Source organism: Coregonus lavaretus (assembly GCF_964263955.1).
Source record: "Coregonus lavaretus genome assembly, chromosome: 7".
NCBI classification, from domain to species: domain Eukaryota; kingdom Metazoa; phylum Chordata; class Actinopteri; order Salmoniformes; family Salmonidae; genus Coregonus; species Coregonus lavaretus.
The window spans coordinates 8202047-8223471 of record NC_139994.1 but is presented as its reverse complement, the minus strand read 5'-3'; the positions used below and the strand labels follow the sequence as shown (position 1 = coordinate 8223471).

Here is a 21425-nt window from a genome sequence, read left to right as displayed (position 1 = left end):
CAAGATTCTCTGGTCTGATGAAACCAAGATTGAACTCTTTGGCCTGAATGCATAGCATCACGTCTGGAGGAAACCTGGCACCATCCCTACGGTGAAGCATGGTGGTGGCAGCTTCATGCTGTGGGGATGTTTTTCAGCGACAGGGACTGGGAGACTAGTCAGGATCGAGGGAAAGATGAACAGAGCAAAGTACAGAGATCCTTGATGAAAACCAGCTCCAGAGCTCGCAGGACCTCAGACTGGGGCAAAGGTTCACCTTCCAACAGGACAACAACCCTAAGCACACAGCCAAGACAACTCAGGAGTGGCTTTGGGACAACTCTCTGAATGTCCTTGAGTGGCCCAGCCAGAGGCCGGACTTGAACCCAATCGAACATCTCTGGAGAGACCTGAAAATAGCTGTGCACCGACGTTCCCCATCCAACCTGACAGAGCTTGAGAGGATTTTCAGAGAAGAATGGGAGAAACTCCCCAAATACAGGTGTGTCAAGCTTGTAGCATCATACCCAAGAAGAGTTGAGGCTGTAAATCGCTGCCAAAGGTGCTTCAACAAAGTACTGAGTAAAGGATCTGAATACTTATGTAAATGTGATATTTCCAGGTTTTTTTTGGGGGAAAAATCTCTAAAAACATGTTTTTACTTTGTCGTTATGGGGTATTGTATGTAGATTGATGAGGGAAAAAATACAATTGAATCTATTTTAGAATAAGGCTGTAATGTAACAAAATGTGGAAAAAGTGAAGGGTCTGAATACTTTCCGAATGCACAGGTAACTGCCAAAATAATGGAATGAGGGATAACAAAATATATTGAAAGCAGGTGCTTCCACACAGGTGTGGTTCCTTAGTTAATTAAGCAATTAACATCCCATCATGCTTAGGGTCATGTAGAATAATGCTGGATATGATTTAGGCTTCCATGGCTATGCTCCCATAGGATGACAATGCCCCTATCCACAGGGCACAAAAGGTCACTGAATGGTTTGTTGAGCATGAAAATGATGTAAGCCATATGCCATGTCCGTCTGAGTCACCAGATCACAACACAATTGAAAACTTATGGGAGATTCTGGAGTGGCGCCTGAGACTGGGTTTTCCATCAACAACATTTCTCGTGGAAGAATGGTGTCGCATCCCTCCGATAGAGGTCCAGACACTTGTAGAATCTACGCCAAGATGCATTAAAGCTGTTCTAGCTCGTGGTGGCCCAACGCCCTATTAAGACACTTTTTGTTGGTGTTTCCTTTATTTTTGTATTTACCCATATGTTCCTATATTGTGTAATTGTGTATTGACACCAATGGGGAATGGTAACCTCGTACAACATTCTGTAATCAGTCTGGTAATAGGAGGCTAGGTGAATGGGTCTGTGGTGTATTTCCTGGTCCATATGTCCCTGTGCTCTCCTCTCCCTCCTGTCCAGAGCCTGTGGAACAAGTTCTTCCAGGACAAAGAGTTGAGAGGGATGATCAAACAGGACGTGATGAGAACGTGAATCTGATTTAACATCTTCTCAACTGCTACACCTTTAAATACAGCTCTGGTTATCAAATAATGTCATGCTCATGTCTACTGTACACCTCTCACATAAACACTCTCACCCTCTTTTCTCTCCCTCTCTTCTCGCCGTCTCCTTTTGCCCTCTCCTTTCGCCCTGTCCCCCTCTCTTCTCTCCCTCTCCTTTTGCCCTCTCCTTTCGCCCTCTCTTCTCTCCCTCTCTTCTCTCACTCTCTTCTCTCACTCTCTTCTCTCTCTTCTCTCCCTCTCCTTTTGCCCTCTCCTCTCTCCCTCTCTTCTCTCCCTCTCCTTTTTCCCTCTCCTCTCTCCCTCTCTTCTCTCCCTCTCTCTTCTCTCCCTCTCCTTTTCCCTCTCCTCTCTCCCTCTCTTCTCTCCTCGCTCCCTCTCTTCTCTCCCTCTCTCTTCTCTCCCTCTCCTTTCGCCCTCTCCTTTTGCCCTCTCTTCTCTCCCTCTCTCTTCTTTCTCTATTCTGTCTGTAGGTTTCCTGAGATGCGTTACTTCCAAGAGGAGGACGTAAGGACCAAGCTGACAGACATCTTGTTCTGTTACGCCCGAGAGAATGAACAATTACTGTACAAACAGGTACCATTACAGCATTAGTTAAGATTTATACAGGCACACACTGTGTTAGATATGCCATCAAGCATGCTAATGCACCCTATAGACTAGACGGTGTACTGTCTACATAGTGCTACAGAGGGAGAGAGGATGATGACCAGTCAGTGTTCTAACAGGAAGTGACACATGGCTGGCCACTGGGTAATGAAGTTTAATGATGCTCTGTCAATACTGATAACATACCTCATGCATCACCCTGAGAGAAACAGGCCATTCTCACTCTCTCTGTCTCTCTGTCTCTCTCTCGCTGTCTCTCTCTCACTCTCTCGCTGTCTGTCTCTCTGTCTCTCTCTCCCTTTTCCTCTCACTCACTCTCTCTATCCCCCTCTCTTTCTGCAGGGAATGCATGAGTTGTTGGCTCCTATCGTGTTCGTCCTACACTGTGACCATCAGGCTTTTCAGCACGCCAGTGAGACCGTCCACCCCAGGTCAGTCACACCTGCACTCCTACTCCACATCGACTTCCTACCCTTCAGTTTAACCCTATCCTGTTCATTCCTCCAAATTGATCTATGTGTTGATCTAATGCTTTTGTCTTTGGCCCACAGTGAGGAGATGATGTCTCTACTGAATCCTATGTTCCATGAACATGACGCCTAGTGAGTGAAATATGCATTCTACTTTCATCTACATTCTTCACCTCCTAGGTCAGGGATGGCCTACTGGTCCCCCCTTTTGTAGGCACGCGGACACATTTCACAAAATATTGTTATTATTATTATGTATTTTTTTAGGAACTCAGTCAGGGTCTCAACTTACTGTTGAGAGTTAGAATAGAAGAATACACTAGATGCAATTTCGAAATTTGGTTGTGTATCAGCAGTCACTCAATTAGCCCATGTCGGCTAAATGTTTTTAGATTGGTAAGTTAGTCTAGCGGCCAACGACCTAAACTTGTAGTAAGCATGGTTGGGAGGGTAGGGGCCCTCATGATGAGTTACGTTTTTTTGTGGCCCCCCACCCCCATCAAAGTTGCCCGTCCCTGTCCTAAGTGATGGCAATAATATGGACAGGTCACAGAGAGTGAGACTTCTAACATGAGACTCTGTGTGTCTTTGTTCTGTAGTGCCATGTTTTCCCAGCTGATGGAGACAGCAGAACCCTGGTTCTCCAGCTTCGAGAGGGTAGTCACAAGGGTCAGTAGTAGTACTCCTGTTAATATTCTCTTTACGTGAAAAAGTTGTAACACTCACAGGCTATTTTTGTAATAACCTTTCAAAAACACTCCGGTAATGGCTGAAATGGGCTCAATGGAATACATTGTCTTTCCGTTGTATCTATAAGAACGCTGAAGCTTTGTTGGGGATTTAACGCATCGTCTCGACACTTCTATCACAAGAAAGAGAAGAAAGATAACATGGGTGTACATTTTTGTGTAATTTAGAAAAGTTATCATTTAATACAGTTGAAATGTTTACAAATAAGATGCGCTGAAATGGATCCACTAAGCTAAGGATCCTGGGACTAAACACCTCCCTCTGCAACTGGATCCTGGACCTCCTGACGGGCCGCCCCCAGGTGGTATGGGTAGGTAACAACACATCTGCCACACTGATCCTCAACACGGGGGCCCCTCAGGGGTGCGTGCTCAGTCCCCTCCTGTACTCTCTGTTCACCCATGACTGCATGGCCAGGCACGACTCCAACACCATCATTAAGTTTGCCGACGACACAACAGTGGTAGGCCTGATCACCGACAACGATGAGACAGCCTATAGGGAGGAGGTCAGAGATCTGGCCGTGTGGTGCCAGGACAACAACCTCTCCCTCAACGTGACCAAGACAAAGGAGATGATTGTGGACTACAGGAAAAAAAAGAGGACTGAGCACGCCCCCATTCTCATCGACGGGGCTGTAGTGGAACAGGTTGAGAGCTTCAAGTTCCTTGGTGTCCACATCACCAACGAACTATCATGGTCCAAACACACCAAGACAGTCGTGAAGAGGGCACGACAAAGCCTATTCCCCCTCAGGAGACTGAAAAGATTTGGCATGGGTCCTCAGATCCTCAAAAAATTCTACAGCTGCACCATCGAGAGCATCCTGACTGGTTGCATCACCGCCTGGTATGGCAACTGCTTGGCCTCCGACCGCAAGGCACTACAGAGGGTAGTGCGTACGGCCCAGTACATCACTGGGGCAAAGCTTCCTGCCATCCAGGACCTCTATACCAGGCGGTGTCAGAGGAAGGCCCTCAAAATTATCAAAGACTCCAGCCACCCTAGTCATAGACTGTTCTCTCTGCTACCGCACGGCAAGCGGTACCGGAGTGCCAAGTCTAGGTCCAAAAGACTTCTCAACAGCTTCTACCCCCAAGCCATAAGACTCCTGAACAGCTAATCATGGCTACCCGGACTATTTGCACTGCCCCCCCACCCCATCCTTTTTACGCTGCTGCTACTCTGTTAATTATTTATGCATAGTCACTTTAACTCTACCCACATGTACATATGACCTCAACTACCTCAACTAGCCGGTGCCTCTGCACATTGACTCTGCAACGGTACCCCCCTGTATATATAGCCTCCCTACTGTCACTTTATTTTACTTCTGCTCTTTTTTTTCTCAACACTTTTTTTTGTTGTTGTTTTATTTTTACTTTTTTTTGTTTAAAATAAATGCACTGTTGGTTAAGGGCTGTAAATAAGCATTTCACTGTAATGTCTGCACCTGTTGTATTCGGCGCATGTGACCAAAAATGAACACTGATTATAGTGATATTATGTCTGATCTCAACTATAATGTAAAGTATGTATAAATGGGTGTAATCTGGAGCCAAGCGTGTTGATTTTTAATCTGAGTGTATCCTGCTATTGACACACAACAACAGTAATTAATGAAGCAGTCTAGACAGCACAGGTGAGTACAGGTAGGCCTTCTAGACAGAGCACATTTTTGGGTGGTTGCAGCCCTGTTCCACCCCTTTATGTTAATGTATTAATATATGCAAATATACACCCAGTGTATTTATGCAAAACAGGCACATATAAGTTTCTTTATTTTAACACAAAATATAAAAATACCTGATACTATTAGAAAATGTATAAATGAGTGCATTCTAAGATTTATTTTGTTGACATTTGACAATAAATTGAATACCTGAATTCCCACAAATCCCTGAACTATATTCATTATTTGTCCGTGCCAGTAAAATGTTTTATACCTAAAAATCTATCTTTATCCATTGTCCAACTCAACTGTTGCATTTATTAGAATTGTTTTTAAAAACTTTGAACAATTTTGATGACGTTGCTAATTCTAACGTATTCCAGCGTTGTATATTATGTTAATGTTATTCCAATGTTGTGTTGACGTCATCTAAACGCTGTGTGAACGTTCTCCTCAGGGGAAGGAGGAGATGCTGACCAGCATGCCGTTCGCCCGGCCGCAGGATTTGGGGCCGTCCATTGCCATAGTGACCAAAGTGAACCGTATCCAGGACCAGCTGGTGAAAAAGCATGATGTGGAGCTGCACATGCACGTCAACCGCCTGGAGATCGCCCCGCAGATATACGGCATGTGAGTACCGCCACCTGTGTTTGTGTGTGCGTCTGTTTAATGTGTGTTTGCGTCTATTAAATGTGTGTGTGTATCTGTCTGTATCTCTAGTCGGTGGGTGCGTCTGCTGTTTGGCCGTGAGTTCCCCCTGCAGGACCTGTTGGTGGTGTGGGACGCCCTGTTTGCTGACAGCATCACTCTGGACCTGGTGGACTATGTCTTTGTAGCCATGCTGCTCTATATCAGAGACGCCTGTAAGGACCTCCCTCACTGCCAATCAATACATATGTCAATCACTTAGTCAGTCACATAGACGGTGGGTTGGTTGGTCGGTCAGCTAGTCAGTCAGTCAGCTAGTCAGTCAGTCAGCTTGCCAGTCAGTCAGCTTGCCAGTCAGTCAGCTTGCCAGTCAGTCAGTCAGCTAGTCAGTCAGTCAGTCAGCTAGTCAGTCAGTCAGCTTGCCAGTCAGTCAGTCAGTCAGCCAGCTTGCCAGTCAGTCAGTCAGTCATTGAGCCCTGCTAACTGTTTGTGTTGTTGTTTCCATCTCAGTGATAGCGAGTAACTTCCAGACCTGTCTGGGCCTTCTAATGCACTACCCACCTATAGGAGACATCCACACCCTACTACACAAGGCTCTGTTCCTCCGAGATCCCAAGGTTAGAGCTCACACACATTTCAGAGCGACACACACCTCTGAGGGGGAGGAAGAGGGGGAGGAAGAGGGAGAGGGAGAGGGAGAGGGAGCTGCTCTTTCCATGACAGACTGACCAGGTGAAAGCTATGATCCCTCATTTGACATACTTGTTAAATCCACTTCAATCAGTGTACATGAAGGGGAGGATACAGGTTGAAGAAGGATTTTTAAGGCTTGAGACATGGATTGTTTATGTGTGCCATTCAGAGGGTGAATGGGCAAGACAAATGGGGGGGGGGGGTGTAGTCTATGCAGAGCCGTGGTCGGGTCCACTCAGGTCGACTCGGGTCTATCAGCTGTTGTTACATAGGCCAGAGACCTGATGACAATCAAACAGGACCGACCCAGATGACGTTTGAATTTCAGAACCGGGCCTGGCCGGGTCTCTGGTATATCAGGTTCACCCGGACCCGTGAAGACCTCTAGTTTGTAGTGTGGCATGACAATGATAGTCAGAGTAGTTGGCTAAAGCACATAGAGATCTGGGACCATATGACCCCCCCCCCCCCCCCCCCCCCCCCCAACCCCACACACAACACTATTTTGTGTGTTTATTTTGTCACTATTTAATCTGAGCTGTTTTCACTGTCAATGCCTTTCCCTTTAGAACAATCCTCGGCCAGCTAACTACCAGTTCCAACAGAATCTGGACTATTACAAGACCAGAGGAGCGGACCTGGTCAACAACACCCGGTAAGCAGACACACGCGCAGGCACACTCGCACACACGAGCATGAGGGACAATGATCGTAACAAACAAACACACGCACTTTGTTGGTTCACAATATCTTGCTAAACTAACTCTCACTCTCTCTCACTGTCTCTTGCTTTCTTTATCTCGCTCTTTGTCTCTCTCTCTTCATCTCTCTCTTCGTCTCTCTCTCTTTGTCACTCACACACTCACTCACTCACTGTCTCTCTCTTTATCTCTATCTCTCCCCCCCCCCCCAGTGCCAGTGCCAGTGCCAAGACGGCTCCTCTCAACATCAACAAGGTCTCCAGCAGCCTTCTCAACTTTGGGAGGAAGCTCATTGCCCCCGCCATGTCAGCGGGTGGAGCCAGCGGTATCTCTCCAATCAACAGCGAGGTTCTGTCTGCCCCCTCCCCCCTCACTGCAGCCCCCCGTTCCCAGGCCGAGCCCCTGTCCTCTGGCCACGCCCCCCTGCAGACGCGGACACACTCCCAGTCCCAGCACCACCGCTTACTCAAGTCTGAGAGCATGCCAGTCTACCTGAGCAAAGGTGAGGGTTGGAATCACACACTCACACACTCTTAATCAAACAGGTATACTATGACATTGACGCTAACACATCCATCCATCCAGTATCTTAGAGAAGATTGATGGCCCCATAAGCATATAATAGCAATAATCAACTATGAAGTGTGTGTGTGTGTGTGTGTGTGTGTATATATATACACACACACACACACACACACACACACGTGTGTGCACCAGTTTAGGCTGCTGAGGGGAGGACGGCTGATAATAATGGCTGGAACGGCGCTAACGGAATGGCATCAAACACCTGGAAACCATGTGTTTGATGTATTTGATACCATTCCAATTATTCCGCTCCAGCCATTACCACGAGCCCATCCTCCCCAATTAAGGTGCCACCAACCTCCTGTGGTGTGCACGAGCGATAGCCTTCACCCTCCTGTCTGTTAGATGTAGTTTCAGGCGGAGTCTCTCGGGTCTCTCTCTCCACCCACATTTTCTCTGACACCCAAGGTTACTGCTACCATAGCAACTGCTTGTGTGCATATGTTGCTGTGTTTTTGTCTCCCCTTTCACCAGTTCATTTCAACCCTGATCTCTGAGCATCACAGCACCTCCTGGTTACTTTATCAACCAATTAATCAGTCAGTGAATGGCGTTGATCATCCATAAGGTCCACATTCACACTGGTCTTAATCAATCACTGAAAGATACAAGCCAGCAGAAGTGTGGTAGTCCAGAGTTGAATAGTATATTGCCTTAGATGCACGTTATACTGCTAGTCAACCAACAGCAGGAGCCAGAGAGACTGTTTTGAGTCGGAGCCATTCTCCATCGGTGCAGTAAGTAAATTGAACCTGAATACAGTCATCACACACTCTCATATGTCGAGGAGATGTGAACATTGAGGAGGTAAGAACAGGACAAGGTTGGTGACAACTGGACGGGTCCATCTGTTCTCTCTCTCTGCTACTCACAGCCCTCGTCTGTTTCGGTCTTTGTGTTAATCTGTTCTCTCTCTCTTTCAGGCCAAACCTCCAGGACAGTTAGCTCCTCCCCCAGCATAGAGAGTCTCTCTGGGGGACAGGGTCACACCACAGCGTCCCCGCCCCTTCCTGTCTCCAGGGGAAGTGACAACAGCACCTCATCCCCACCCCTCTCGGCCACCAAGAAGGACTCCTTCTTCAACATCACTCGCTCCCACAGCAAGACCATGATGGGCAAGAAAGAGGCCGTGAGTAGTGCGCGCTCTCTATCTTTCTTTCTCTGCAGGTCTCTCTCTCTAATTCTCCTCTCTTTCTCTCATTCTCCTCTCTCTCTTTCTCTCTCTCTCTCTCTCTCTCTCTCTCTAATTCTCCACCCTCTCTCTCTCTCTCTCTCTCTCTCTCCAACTCTCTCTCCAACTCTCTGTCTCTCCAACTCCACCCTCTCTCAATTCAATTCCAGGGGCTTTATTGGCATGGGAAACATATGTTTACATTGCCAAAGCAAATGAAATGGATAAACAAAAGTGAAATAAACAATAAAAAGTGAACAGTAAATATTACTCACACAAGTTCAAGAAGAATAGACATTTCCAATGTCATATTATGTCTATATACAGTGTTGTAACGATATTATTTTGGAACTGTAATATTTACTGTTCACTTTTTATTTATTTCACTTTTGTTAATCCATTTCACTTACTTTGGCAATCTCTCTCTCCACCCCCTCTCTTTCTCTAACTCTTAAGTTGTCCTCCTCTGTGTTGTGTAAGGAGGAGGAGTTGGAGGCCCAGGTGTCCTTCCTGCAGGGTCAGATCAATGACCTAGAAGCCATGAGCAAGTACTGTGCCAAGATGATGAACACACACATTGGTAAATTCACATTTACATTTTAGTCATTTAGCAGACACTCTTATCCAGAGCGACTTACAGTTAGTGAGTGCATACATTTTTCATACTGGTCCCCCGTGGGAATCGAACCCACAACCCTGCCGTTGCAAGTGCCATGCTCTACCAACTGAGCTACACGGGACCATCTACCAATACATATATCAACATGCACATATTAACATGCACATTGAGTTTAACAAACCTGACCCTAACGCATCAGTGGTTAATTGAAAATCAAGTATCAACACACACATCTGTGAGTGCCAATTATAGCCTGTGAGTTGAGCTATAACCACGATGATGTTTTGAACAATCTAGTGATTGAACCAGTAAACAGGTGTAATCAGTTGTGTGGTTAAAACAAAGGCTTTTGTTTACTGTCTGTGTGTTACTGCTTTATGAAATTGTATTTGTCACACGCTTCAGTGAAAGTGAAATGCTTCCTTACGGGTCCTTTTCCAACAATGCAGAGTTAAAGATGAAGTGAAATGCTTCCTTACGGGTCCTTTTCCAACAATGCAGAGTTAAAGATGAAGTGAAATGCTTCCTTACGGGTCCTTTTCCAACAATGCAGAGTTAAAGATGAAGTGAAATGCTTCCTTACGGGTCCTTTTCCAACAATGCAGAGTTAAAGATTAAGTGAAATGCTTCCTTATGGGTCCTTTTCCAACAATGCAGAGTTAAAGATGAAGTGAAATGCTTCCTTACGGGTCCTTTTCCAACAATGCAGAGTTAAAGATGAAGTGAAATGCTTCCTTACGGGTCCTTTTCCAACAATGCAGAGTTAAAGATGAAGTGAAATGCTTCCTTACGGGTCCTTTTCCAACAATGCAGAGTTAAAGATGAAGTGAAATGCTTCCTTACGGGTCCTTTTCCAACAATGCAGAGTTAAAGATGAAGTGAAATGCTTCCTTACGGGTCCTTTTCCAACAATGCAGAGTTAAAGATGAAGTGAAATGCTTCCTTACGGGTCCTTTTCCAACAATGCAGAGTTAAAGATGAAGTGAAATGCTTCCTTATGGGTCCTTTTCCAACAATGCAGAGTTAAAGATGAAGTGAAATGCTTCCTTACGGGTCCTTTTCCAACAATGCAGAGTTAAAGATGAAGTGAAATGCTTCCTTATGGGTCCTTTTCCAACAATGCAGAGTTAAAGATGAAGTGAAATGCTTCCTTACGGGTCCTTTTCCAACAATGCAGAGTTAAAGATGAAGTGAAATGCTTCCTTACGGGTCCTTTTCCAACAATGCAGAGTTAAAGATGAAGATACAAATAGTGACACGAGGAATAAATACACAGTGGCCGTGTCCGAATACCCATACTTGAGTCCTAAATAGTAGGCCGTTTGAGTATGTGAAAAAATCGAGGATACTTTAAATGCCCGTATGTCATACTCATTTCGGCTTTGACAACAGCTGATCAGTTAGATATGGGGAGAAGCTACTGAAATCAACAGCTGATCAATTAGATATGGGGATGTGCTAATGAAATCAACGCATAGCGGGAAACTATGCAATCGCGCATGAGGTATTTTCAGAATGTGGAGGATCTCGTTCCCAATGATCACTGCTTTAGTTTATTATGCTGCTGTTCAGCGGTTCTGGATTTGCGATGCACCCGACTGTCCAAGTTTTTCTGTGCAATAGCCTTTTGATTTGAACATTTGAAAATATTTAGTGTGTGTACTAGGCTATTTAATTGAATTCATATATGTTACAGCACTTTGGTTTCACTAATAAATAGGCTATGTTGAAATGGAACCAAATTCTGTTTCTGTCTTCAGTCCTTTTTTAAATAGGATATATGGGCTGGCTATATGGGCTACGGTATAGGTCGAATGTGATAGTCTGTCTGTAACCAGCCTGAGTAGGCCTATAACGCCATTCCCCTTCGATTCAGAGTTTAGAGAAATGTATCGAATTGAAAATGAGCTATTATCAGGCTGGTTAATGCAATGCATGTCTGTTGAATATGGAAAAATCTACCCGCACTCGGCCCCACCCCAGCTACTCATCCAGTCAGGAGCCACTACTGCGTTGTGGCCTTGGCATACTGCATACCTTTTACTAAACGGTACGTGCTAAATAGTATGCGATAATGAGTATATAGTATGCAGTTTAAGTATGTAGTACACTAGTATGGGTATATTCAGACACAGCCGGTGATTTAACGAATAACAATAATGAGTAAATATTGTTTTTATGTATATTTTAGAATTGAGTCTGTCGCCAGCGACTGTGATCTGATGTCTGTCTCATCAGGTAAGATCCAGGAGGTGATCCTACAGGAGCACCTGGAGAAAGAGGATGAGGTGTTGGTGTCACTGGCTGGACTCAAACAGGTACTGGACAGCAGCACAACAGGTGTGTGTGTGTGCACATGTTTGCGCCTCTCTGAGTGAGAGTTAGCATTTTGACCGTGTGTATTAAGTGCATGTGTACATTGTCTATGTAGGTGTAGGTGTGTGTGTATGTGTTCTCAGTACATCTGTGTGTGTTCACCATGACTTGCTCTGTGTGTTACGTCTGTATTTATGAATGAATCCGTCAGATCAAGGACATCCTGAAGGGGGCGCTGCGTTTCAACCAGAGCCTGCTGGAGGCAGAGGAGAATGAGGAGATCACCATCGCTGACCACCACTATGACAATGCCGCCGCCATCGCACAGCAGCAGCACGCCAACAGTCACCATGAAGACCAGCCCTACCTGGCCGCGCCGCAGCGTGGTGATGGAGAACAGGAGGAGGAAGAACGGGAGCACACGCCACCAGAGCAACAGGTGAAAACACACATGGTTGTATTAATACATACTCTCATATTTGCAGTGTATCCTCACATACTTTGGTATCATTCACTATGCTTCAAATCTATGATGCATTGTGGGTATATTGCGACTGACTGACTGATCTACAAATAATACTAGTAGTTATTTATGATGGAAGGTGATTTGTAGATCAGCCAGTCAACAGCAGTGTTGAACAAGCCCCTTGTCTCCCTTATGCAGGTGTCTCCCCCAGAGTCCTCTCTGTGTGTGGGCTCGGAGGGGAAGAACTGGGACGACTACATCCTGGTCTCGCAGGATGGAGAGCTGCAGCCCACCGAGGGAGGGGCGGAGAGGACCCCTCCAAATAGACAGCTCCACAGCTCGGTCAGGGTGGAGCCGGAGGGCGTGGGGGCGTTCCAGGACCCCCTGATGGGTGCAGCGTCGGGCTCCTCCAGCCCAGACGAGGGCAGCATTCACAGCAAAGACTCAGACTTCACTATTGTCAACCCCCAGGACCTGTGAGGGACTTTACTGATCTGGGTGGGAGTTACCCCTAACCAGAGATCTAGGATCAGTTTATCTACTCGCTAATCCCCACCTTAACCATTAGATCAGCCTTTAAGGGGTAACTTCATCCCAACCTGGAGGATATGCTGTCCCACAGGGGAAAACCAACTCGCCACTGCTGGGTCAAATTTGCACATAGACTGGACTATGGCAGCCTACTGTCAGGCAGTCGCCAATACCTTATAATCTCCTCTGCCTGTTCTATCTTATCATCTCTGACATCTTACCTGCACTAACCTGCTCTGTATTCCTTCATGAATACCATAGATATCTCCTATGCCTATAGCCTCTACTCCTGTATGCTTGGGCGTTAGCGCTTATCCAACCCTAGTTGGAGACAAGGTACTTTAACGGTGATACCCATTTCTGCCCCGACAGGATCAGATCAACACAGATCACCACAGGCTACCTTCAGGAACTGGAATTCATAGTGCATTTATCAGTGTGGGGAATGCCTTTCTCTTCTCTGTATGTAGTAATGGGAGGAGAGGATAGTACCTTGTTGCTCCAGGTAGGGGAGCTGTCTGTAATGGGAGGAGAGGGTAGTACCTTGTTGCTCCAGGTAGGGGAGCTGTCTGTAATGGGAGGAGAGGGTAGTACCTTGTTGCTCCAGGTAGGGGAGCTGTCTGTAATGGGAGGAGAGGGTAGTACCTTGTTGCTCCAGGTAGGGGAGCTGTCTGTAATGGGAGGAGGGTAGTACCCTGTTTCTCCAGGTAGGGGAGCTGTCTGTAATGGGAGGAGAGGGTAGTACCTTGTTGCTCCAGGTAGGGGAGCTGTCTGTAATGGGAGGAGAGGGTAGTACCCTGTTTCTCCAGGTAGGGGAGCTGTCTGTAATGGGAGGAGAGGGTAGTACCCTGTTTCTCCAGGTAGGGGAGCTGTCTGTAATGGGAGGAGGGTAGTACCCTGTTTCTCCAGGTAGGGGAGCTGTCTGTAATGGGAGGAGAGGGTAGTACCCTGTTTCTCCAGGTAGGGGAGCTGTCTGTAATGGGAGGATGGTAGTACCCTGTTTCTCCAGGTAGGGGAGCTGTCTGTCCCATACCTCTGTCTTTATCTAATGCCTGTGTCTAAAGATCTTTTCTTGTCTCTTGCCTCCATTCAGCTCCTCTTTGATTGTCCTTTAACTGTTTCGAGGTAGAAGTTGCTCATAACCAATCGCCAGTCCTACACCTACCATTAGGGGGGATGGTACAATATCTGATCCTCTATCAGTTGTTAGAGGCAACTTCTACCTACAATTAACCAGTGCCTGGAAACCATTGACAGATTAACTGACTCACTTCTTCTTCACCTTTTTGTTTAAAGATACAATGTTAACCCTATACAGCTGCATTACAAGGTGAAATTATTAAATTATGGAAACAGGCTTCTTTTTTGGTGGGGGTGGGGGTGGGGGGGGGGGGAATCAATTCAATGTGAAAATGTATGTAATAATATTTAATTATTTCTGATGTCCTTGTATTTAGTTCTCTTGCTTCCTGTGGTAGCCAAGTAAAGCATTGCACACGAGATGTCCCTACAGCAGAGATATGATTAACTCTAGACCAATAAAAGCATTGCTGTTGCTACAGTATACCAGTGCTGTGGTGGTATGTTTATAGAGAGAGAATGGTTTTTCAACAGGACATTGTACAAGTGGTAGCAACATGCTGAATTGTGAGTACAACTAATATTTAAATTGGCAATACTAACTAAAAACATGCAATGAAAGGTAAACAATAATGTTAATCAACTGTTAGCGTGTTTGGCGATAGTGTTGCCGGTCAGTGTTTTAAGTAAGTCAGTGTAAGGTCAGTGTTTTAAGTAAGTTATACTCCTGAGTGACGCAGTGGTCTAAGGCACTGCATCGCAGTGCTAACTGTGCCACTAGAGATCCTGGTTCGAATCCAGGCTCTGTCGCAGCCGGCCGCGACCGGGAGACTCATGGGGCGGCGCACAATTGGCCCAGCGTCGTCCAGGGTAGGGGAGGGAATGGCCGGCAGGGATGTAGCTCAGTTGATAGAGCATGGCGTTTGCAACGCCAGGGTTGTGGGTTCGATTCCCACGGGGGGCCAGTATAAAAAAATATGTATTCACTAACTGTAAGTCGCTCTGGATAAGAGCGTCTGCTAAATGACTAAAATGTAAATGTAAGTGGAGGCTGCTGAGGGGAGGACGGCTCATAATAATGGCTGGAATGGAGTGAAAGGAATGGTATCAAACACAATTGTATTTTTTAAACGTACTTGATACCATTACATTCACTCCATTCTGGCCATTTATTATGAGCCGTCCTCCCCTCAGCAGCCTCCACTGTTGTAAATGACATTTTAAAATGCCAGTGGATATCCAATACTTTGGCTTCTCTTTGTCAGGCCCTGGTTTTATGTCTCTGATGATCGAATGTGTGGGCAGCTGGCTATCAGAGTCCAGCGAATGGTCAAAGCAGTGTGTGTCTAAAAGCAGTGTTTTATGATTGAAGTAACTGGTTTATTTCCTTACTGGTTGGTTCTGGTAATGAAAATGTAATGGATATGGTTTGGAGGCGAAATTGATGTCAATTTACCATAAAACAAGTCATCTTATAGCATCAGGTGAAAGGAGGTTTTCAAGAGGACAACAATTGTCTTCCGACAGGTGGAGTCTACGTGATGCTCAGTGCAGACGGATTCGTCACGCTATCTGACGGTAAACAATGGAGGCCAACAGTATCAGGAATGTTTTTTAATGATCGGAAGTTACCATTTTGTAAAAATCCAGTAACATTTTACTGAATGAGGATAAAATCATAATACTGTAATGTGACACACAACCACCTAGAAAAGCATTGGTCAAGGACGGTGACGGTGTACCTATGATGAAAATTACAGGCCTCTCTCATATTTTTAAGTGGGAGAACTTGCACAATTGGTGGCTGACTAAATACTTTTTTCCCCCATTGTATATATATGTATGTGAAAAAATGGGGGATTGGAAGTGATACAGGCAATTAGATTGATGGAAGTTACAATCTATCTGCAATATTAAAGCTGATCTACCCCCCCATAAAAATAAATAAATAAAAATACCTATTTAAGCTGCAGCTGGCCCAGAACAGAGCGGCACGTCTTGCTCTTCATTGTCATCAGATGGCCAATGCATGCCAAATTGTTTGCATAATCAACTTACACACAGCTCTGACACACACACTTACCCCACCAGACATGCCACCAGGGGTCTTTTCCCAGTCCCCAAATCCAGAACAAATTCAAGAAAGTGTACAGTATTATATAGAGCTGCTATTACATGGAACTCCGTTCCATCTCATATTGCTCAAATAAACAGCAAACCTGCTTTCAAAAACAGATAAAGCAACACCTCACGGCACAACGCCTCTCCCCTATTTGACCTAGATAGTTTTTGTATGTATTGACAAGTAGACAATGTGTGCCTTTTAAAATGTTTTTATGTAGTTCTGTCCTTGAGCTGTTCTTGTCTATTATTTTGATGTATTATGTCATGTTTTGTGTGGACCCCAGGAAGAGTAGCTGATGATTTTGCAACAGCTTATCGGGATCCTAATAAAATACCAAAGAACCAAAATACATAAATACCAGCATGTGTTTTATTAACTGGGCTATCTGTAGTTACTAGGCTTGGGTGCAGGGGCGGTGTGTTCATTAGGGCGATATGGGCGACGCACTGCCAAACAGGAAAAGGAAGGGATTTTTTTTCTAATCAATTATATCACGGCAACAGTAGTTATCAGTGTTCTAATCTAGACGTCTGATCTGCCACTAAATGTCCAATCAGGCTAAAGTCGTGCTTCAAATGTCCCCGCCCGTTTTGGGGCGATTTCAGTCAGGTTGAAAATCGCCCAGAAGTCTCTCATAGCCTCTAATGTAAAATCAATTTTTTTCAAATATCAGAGCTTTCAATACAATCTCTATGGGTTTCTGAGGGCTTGCACTTACGCGCTTTCGTCATACGTAACATAACCATGAACGTAACTAAGAAAAGAGCGGGTAGCCTCATCAATCAATTCACTACTACTGTCAAAATGGCTAGCCTTCAGTGCAACTCGATTGTCTCTTTGAAAGAAGTTCCTTTTTGTCGGCGAACAAATCAAGATAAATTGGCAACGAAACAATTAGGACCTCCCAGACCAAATTTAATAATTCAACAGGTTTCTACTAAGCAGAGTCGTGAACACTGTCTACGAGAATCGAGACGACCTCATAGAATGTTTTGAAGCCATTCGGACGGGTTCATTGGGTTCATTTGACCAGCCCACCGTGAGTGAGGCATCTGGCTACGTGAGGATGCTACATGATGAAGATTTTATTTTTTTCCTGCGGCTTTTTCACAAAATCATGCCCCACGTCGACATTCTGTACCAGAAGCTACAGAAGAAGGACATCGATGCTGTCTTTATCAAACGTGCCCTCGACAGCTTCACAAGCAGTGTGCAGGCCATAAGGTAAGATTAAACAATATCATTCGATCTTTCTCAAAGCAGAGCTTTATTTGAAAATGTATGCATGAAAGGAGACTGCATTTGTGTTTGAAATTACATTATTCTCATTATATATGGCCAGTGGTGTAATCTAGCTTATTTTATATACTATGTGTACTGTACAGTGGTGCTCATAAGTGTATGAACACATTCTAAAGTTGACTAAAAAGAGGAATAAAAAAATAAAAAAATCATCTTTTGGAAATTGATCTTAATGACTTAATTAAAAAAGTTGGAAAATCCAACCTTTTAAAGACACCAATTTTCTTTTCTTTTTTATTCCTCTTTTTAGTCAACTTTAGCATGGGATCATAAGCTTATGAGCACCACTGTATACTGTGCTGAACATCCAGGCTATGTGAGACACAAAGGCTAACTTAAACACTAAAGACTTTATGCATCCCTGCCCATTTTAAGTGGAACTGAAGTATTTGTACTATACATGGATACATTGCATATACCTGTGCATCACATAGACAACAATACTGTACAAAGCCAACAAACACATTGGTCTGTTTGCCTTCAGGGACTCCTCTCAACAGCAGCTGCAAGAAGCAACAGGAGCCAAAAGACCCAGAACAGCTTTGAGAGAAGAGGAGAAGCAGAGGCTGTCTGAAGAGGTCTGCAACACCATCCTGGATCACACCAAAGAAAGGTTCTCTTTCTCTGGCCAGAATATGGTTGTTCATTTTTACAAAGCCATACAGATAGCTGTGTTTACCTTTTCTAGAAATTACTTTCAAATTCTGTTTTCAGGCAAAATGTCTATCACTGTTCATTTTCACAAATCTATACAAGAGGGCAGAATATGGAAGTCTATAAAAATGTCTTATTACCAATAACTTGCATCAATGTTTTCAGTAGCCTCTATCAAAAGCTCCTGCTTGCTTGTTGTGAATTATGCTCAGATGCACATATTTCCAATTCAACCATGAGGCAAAAAATGTGGTAAAAGCTCTTGTTGATCCTGCAATCTGAACAAATACCAAGATGCTGTATTTTCAGCTGATATTTCATTTGTTTATGGAAATGCATATTGTTTATGCAGTGTTGAGGAATGTGAAAGAACACCCTTGATTATTTTTACTGTGATAACTTATTTTGATTTTGTAAGCCAACACTTTTGAGATCAGTCAATAAATGCTTCTGGTATTGACTTATATGCTGCCCCTGTCTTCATGTTGTTGCTGGACATATCTTTTTAAAAATGTGTGTAGGTCACCTAAATCATCAGAAAAATTGCCCCCCCTGAGAATTTTTTCAGGAGCCGCCACTGGTCAAGGTGCTATGGAAAGCGAAGTGGAAATACTGTTATGTAGTTTTGATCATACAGTTTAGTCATTAACACTGTCTGGTTGAGTTCCACAAGGGAGGAGCGAAAACCCGCAGACACTCCGCCCTCCGTGGAATGAGTTTGACACGTGCATTACGGCATAATTGACATGAATGGGGATGCCCGTTCAACTCATTCTAATTCTATGTACACATCTACATTATTTTGCTCCACTGGACCCAGAGAGGCTGAAACATCTCAGTGGCTCAGTTGGTGTTTGCAACTTCAGAATCGTAGGTTTGATTCCCGCTGGGGCCACCCATACAAAAAATGTATGCACGCACTACTGTAAGTCGCGTTGGATAAAATCGTCTGCTATTTTATTGGTAGCAGTCACACTTTCACACGCATTCTGAATCATCCTCCTGACACACATACGTTATCACTTTTCTCTCATTCAGTTTCACTTTGTTCTACAGTTTTGTTCGCCCTGAAAGCCATCTCCACTCCCCCCCCCAACAAAAACACAAACCAAGGACTCTATTGAATCCGTAGTGCTGAAGAGCCGCTTTATAGCGCGATTGACAATTTAAAGGCAATGTTCCCGCGGTCGCGAAGACTACATTCGCTGCAAACTGTATGTCGGCTCAATCGGAAATTACCTTAACATTTTAGAAACGGATCTTCTGCGATAACTTGGCTATACAGATTGAATCCAGGTCCAAAAATAACAAACACTGCACATAGAGAGTAGGATTAAAAACGTCTTATTTACAGCTGCATACAGTGTAAGGGACAGGGCAGTCTGATTGTCTGTCTCTGACTTCATTCCTCTCTACAGTCCTGTCTCCAGTGTCTTCGACGTTACTCCTCCCTCCTGACAGTGCTATAACAGGAGTATTTTTCTTCAATTGTTTTTAGTCCATCTTCCTTCCTCCTCTTCATCGTTGTGTGGAGAAAATGGCCGAGATGCAGAAGGAGCCTATCAGCAACTTGGTTGTCAGTTCTAGTCAACCTGCCGATCCTCAGAGAAGGATGAGGGTGCCCTTAGAAACTGAACTAAGGTCAGATTTTACATTTCCCCTATTTTGAGGCGGGTAAGTTGGTCCTAGACCTGTACCTAAGGGGAACCTCTAGCCGGAGCTGTAGCTCTCTCCTGGATGGCGTCCAGGCTGCGTCGGGGGCGGGTCGCCTCTCCTGTCACGCCCTTACTAAGGTTAGAGGTCATGGCAGCATGGTGTACCTGCTTCATGTTCTCCTGCACCTCCGTCTTAGCCCGTTTCAGAAGGTCTGCCTGCCCCTGAGAGTGGGAGAAGGGGGAGGAGAGAGGGGTTTGTCGGTGTTGGCTAATGTGGAAACAGACTGGCAAAGTTCTGTGGTATGTGGTTGTCTTTGGTCTGCTGTGAGTGTGTGTGAGTGTGTAAATTCACCTTCAGTATGGTGATGTTCCAGCTGAAACTTTCCACAGCTCTGGTGACCTTACGACCTTTAAGCCCCTCCTTCACTGCAATGGACTGCAACATCTCATGGAACTCCATGGCTAGGGGAAGACACGCACACTTATTAGCAATATCAAAATGTTGAACCTTTCTCTCTTTGTCAACCTCTCCAGGTCTTAACTAAGTCCCAAGGCCGGCTCAGGTCTGTGGTTTGGTGGTGTCTGGTATTTGTGATTGAACGATCAAGTCTTAACCAGTCTATTACACAACACAGAGAAAGGTAGAGATTTAAGAGATCTGAATGCAAGAATAAGAAAGCGCGTTGTAGACAAGTGCATTGTTTTTTGACTTTTAAAAGGTAGTTTACGGTTGAGCCGACATCTACAGTGTTTACTGTGGATGCAATCTCCGCAAACCAATGCAATCTCTGCATTGTCCACAGTAAAATGAGCTTGTCTACAATGTGCCGTTGGTTTAATCCTGGCCTGAATTAAAGAGAGATAGATATGGAAAGAGAACAAGAGAGATTGAAGAGTGACAGGCAGACTCCTTGTCCTCTCTTCCCTCTGGCCAGATTGAGTACATGAGGTGTGTCTGGCCCGGGACACTGTCACACTCTGTCACCATCTCCCTGGAGACTAAGACGTGGGTTAACCAGAGCATGTGCTGTAAGCTCTCCTAACCTGCTACAAAAAGTCCCTTCCGTCCGTAGCTGTATACCATCTAGTCAAAACCACCGATAATGTGAGGAGACTTTTAAACACAGCATCCTGAGCAACACCACACAACCAACACAGACCTGAACGCAACTCAATATATTTTACTTCAATTTTCTCACACACAAACACACACACCTGAAAACAACTCACGAACTTCAACATTCACTAGTACACAACTACACAGAATCTCACATCTACACACACACCACGTTGGCTGCCTGCCTGCCAGTGCAGCTGCTAGGCGACGTGAGTCTTGAGTGCCAGGACATTCCGTTGTGTGTGTGCATGTGGGAAACGTTCCATTTCCCTGTGTAACCGAGCGGAACCGACAGAACAGAGAGAGTGAGAGAACATCAGCATGGGCCAGAACTCTGCCCAAACATCCAAATCATCATCCAAATCATTCCATCCCAAAAAGTATGGCCCAGCACATCACTGGGGCCGAGCTCCCGGCCATCTATACTTGGCAGTGTCAGAGGAAGGCCCAAAAAATTGTCAAAGACTCCAGCCATCCAAGCCATAGACTGTTCTCTCTGCTACCACACAGCAAGTGGTACCAATGCACCAAGTCTGGAACCAACAGGACAATTGAACAGCTTCTACCCCCAAGCCATGACACTGCTAAACAAGACATCTAAATAGCTAATAAAATGGCTATCCGGACTACCTGCATTGATCCTTTCTTCCACTAACTCTCTTGCACGGACTCTCCACACATTCACACATACTTACACCCCAACACACACACACACACACACACTACATACATGCATA

General features: G+C 45.0%; 1 protein-coding gene and 1 pseudogene across 4 annotated transcripts in view; one reads left to right on the top strand and one right to left on the bottom strand.

Moving 5' to 3' along the window:
* Nucleotides 1-14319, top strand: part of LOC311132043 (TBC1 domain family member 5-like) — a 29475-nt gene extending 15156 nt beyond the window's left edge. For all 3 annotated transcript variants that reach the window (XM_084165208.1, XM_084165209.1, XM_084165210.1), the window contains 15 exons: nt 1424-1491; nt 1998-2100; nt 2476-2564; nt 2685-2735; nt 3203-3272; nt 5483-5655; nt 5746-5888; nt 6184-6290; nt 6936-7021; nt 7280-7569; nt 8576-8781; nt 9304-9403; nt 11681-11760; nt 11970-12197; nt 12423-14319. In XM_084165208.1, the coding sequence (XP_084021334.1) occupies nt 1424-1491; nt 1998-2100; nt 2476-2564; nt 2685-2735; nt 3203-3272; nt 5483-5655; nt 5746-5888; nt 6184-6290; nt 6936-7021; nt 7280-7569; nt 8576-8781; nt 9304-9403; nt 11681-11760; nt 11970-12197; nt 12423-12704 (2076 nt within the window). In that variant the 3' untranslated portion in view covers nt 12705-14319. The remainder of the gene's footprint in view (nt 1-1423; nt 1492-1997; nt 2101-2475; nt 2565-2684; nt 2736-3202; nt 3273-5482; nt 5656-5745; nt 5889-6183; nt 6291-6935; nt 7022-7279; nt 7570-8575; nt 8782-9303; nt 9404-11680; nt 11761-11969; nt 12198-12422) is intronic.
* Nucleotides 14320-15434: 1115 nt separating this feature from the next.
* LOC311131872 (inactive phospholipase C-like protein 2) overlaps nt 15435-21425 on the bottom strand; it is a 48532-nt pseudogene continuing 42541 nt past the window's right edge. Inside the window, exons 10-12 of the transcript in view lie at nt 19924-20033; nt 17558-19793; nt 15435-17350 (exon numbers count right to left, since the gene is read on the bottom strand). The product of the transcript in view is annotated as an inactive phospholipase C-like protein 2 (transcript). The remainder of the gene's footprint in view (nt 17351-17557; nt 19794-19923; nt 20034-21425) is intronic.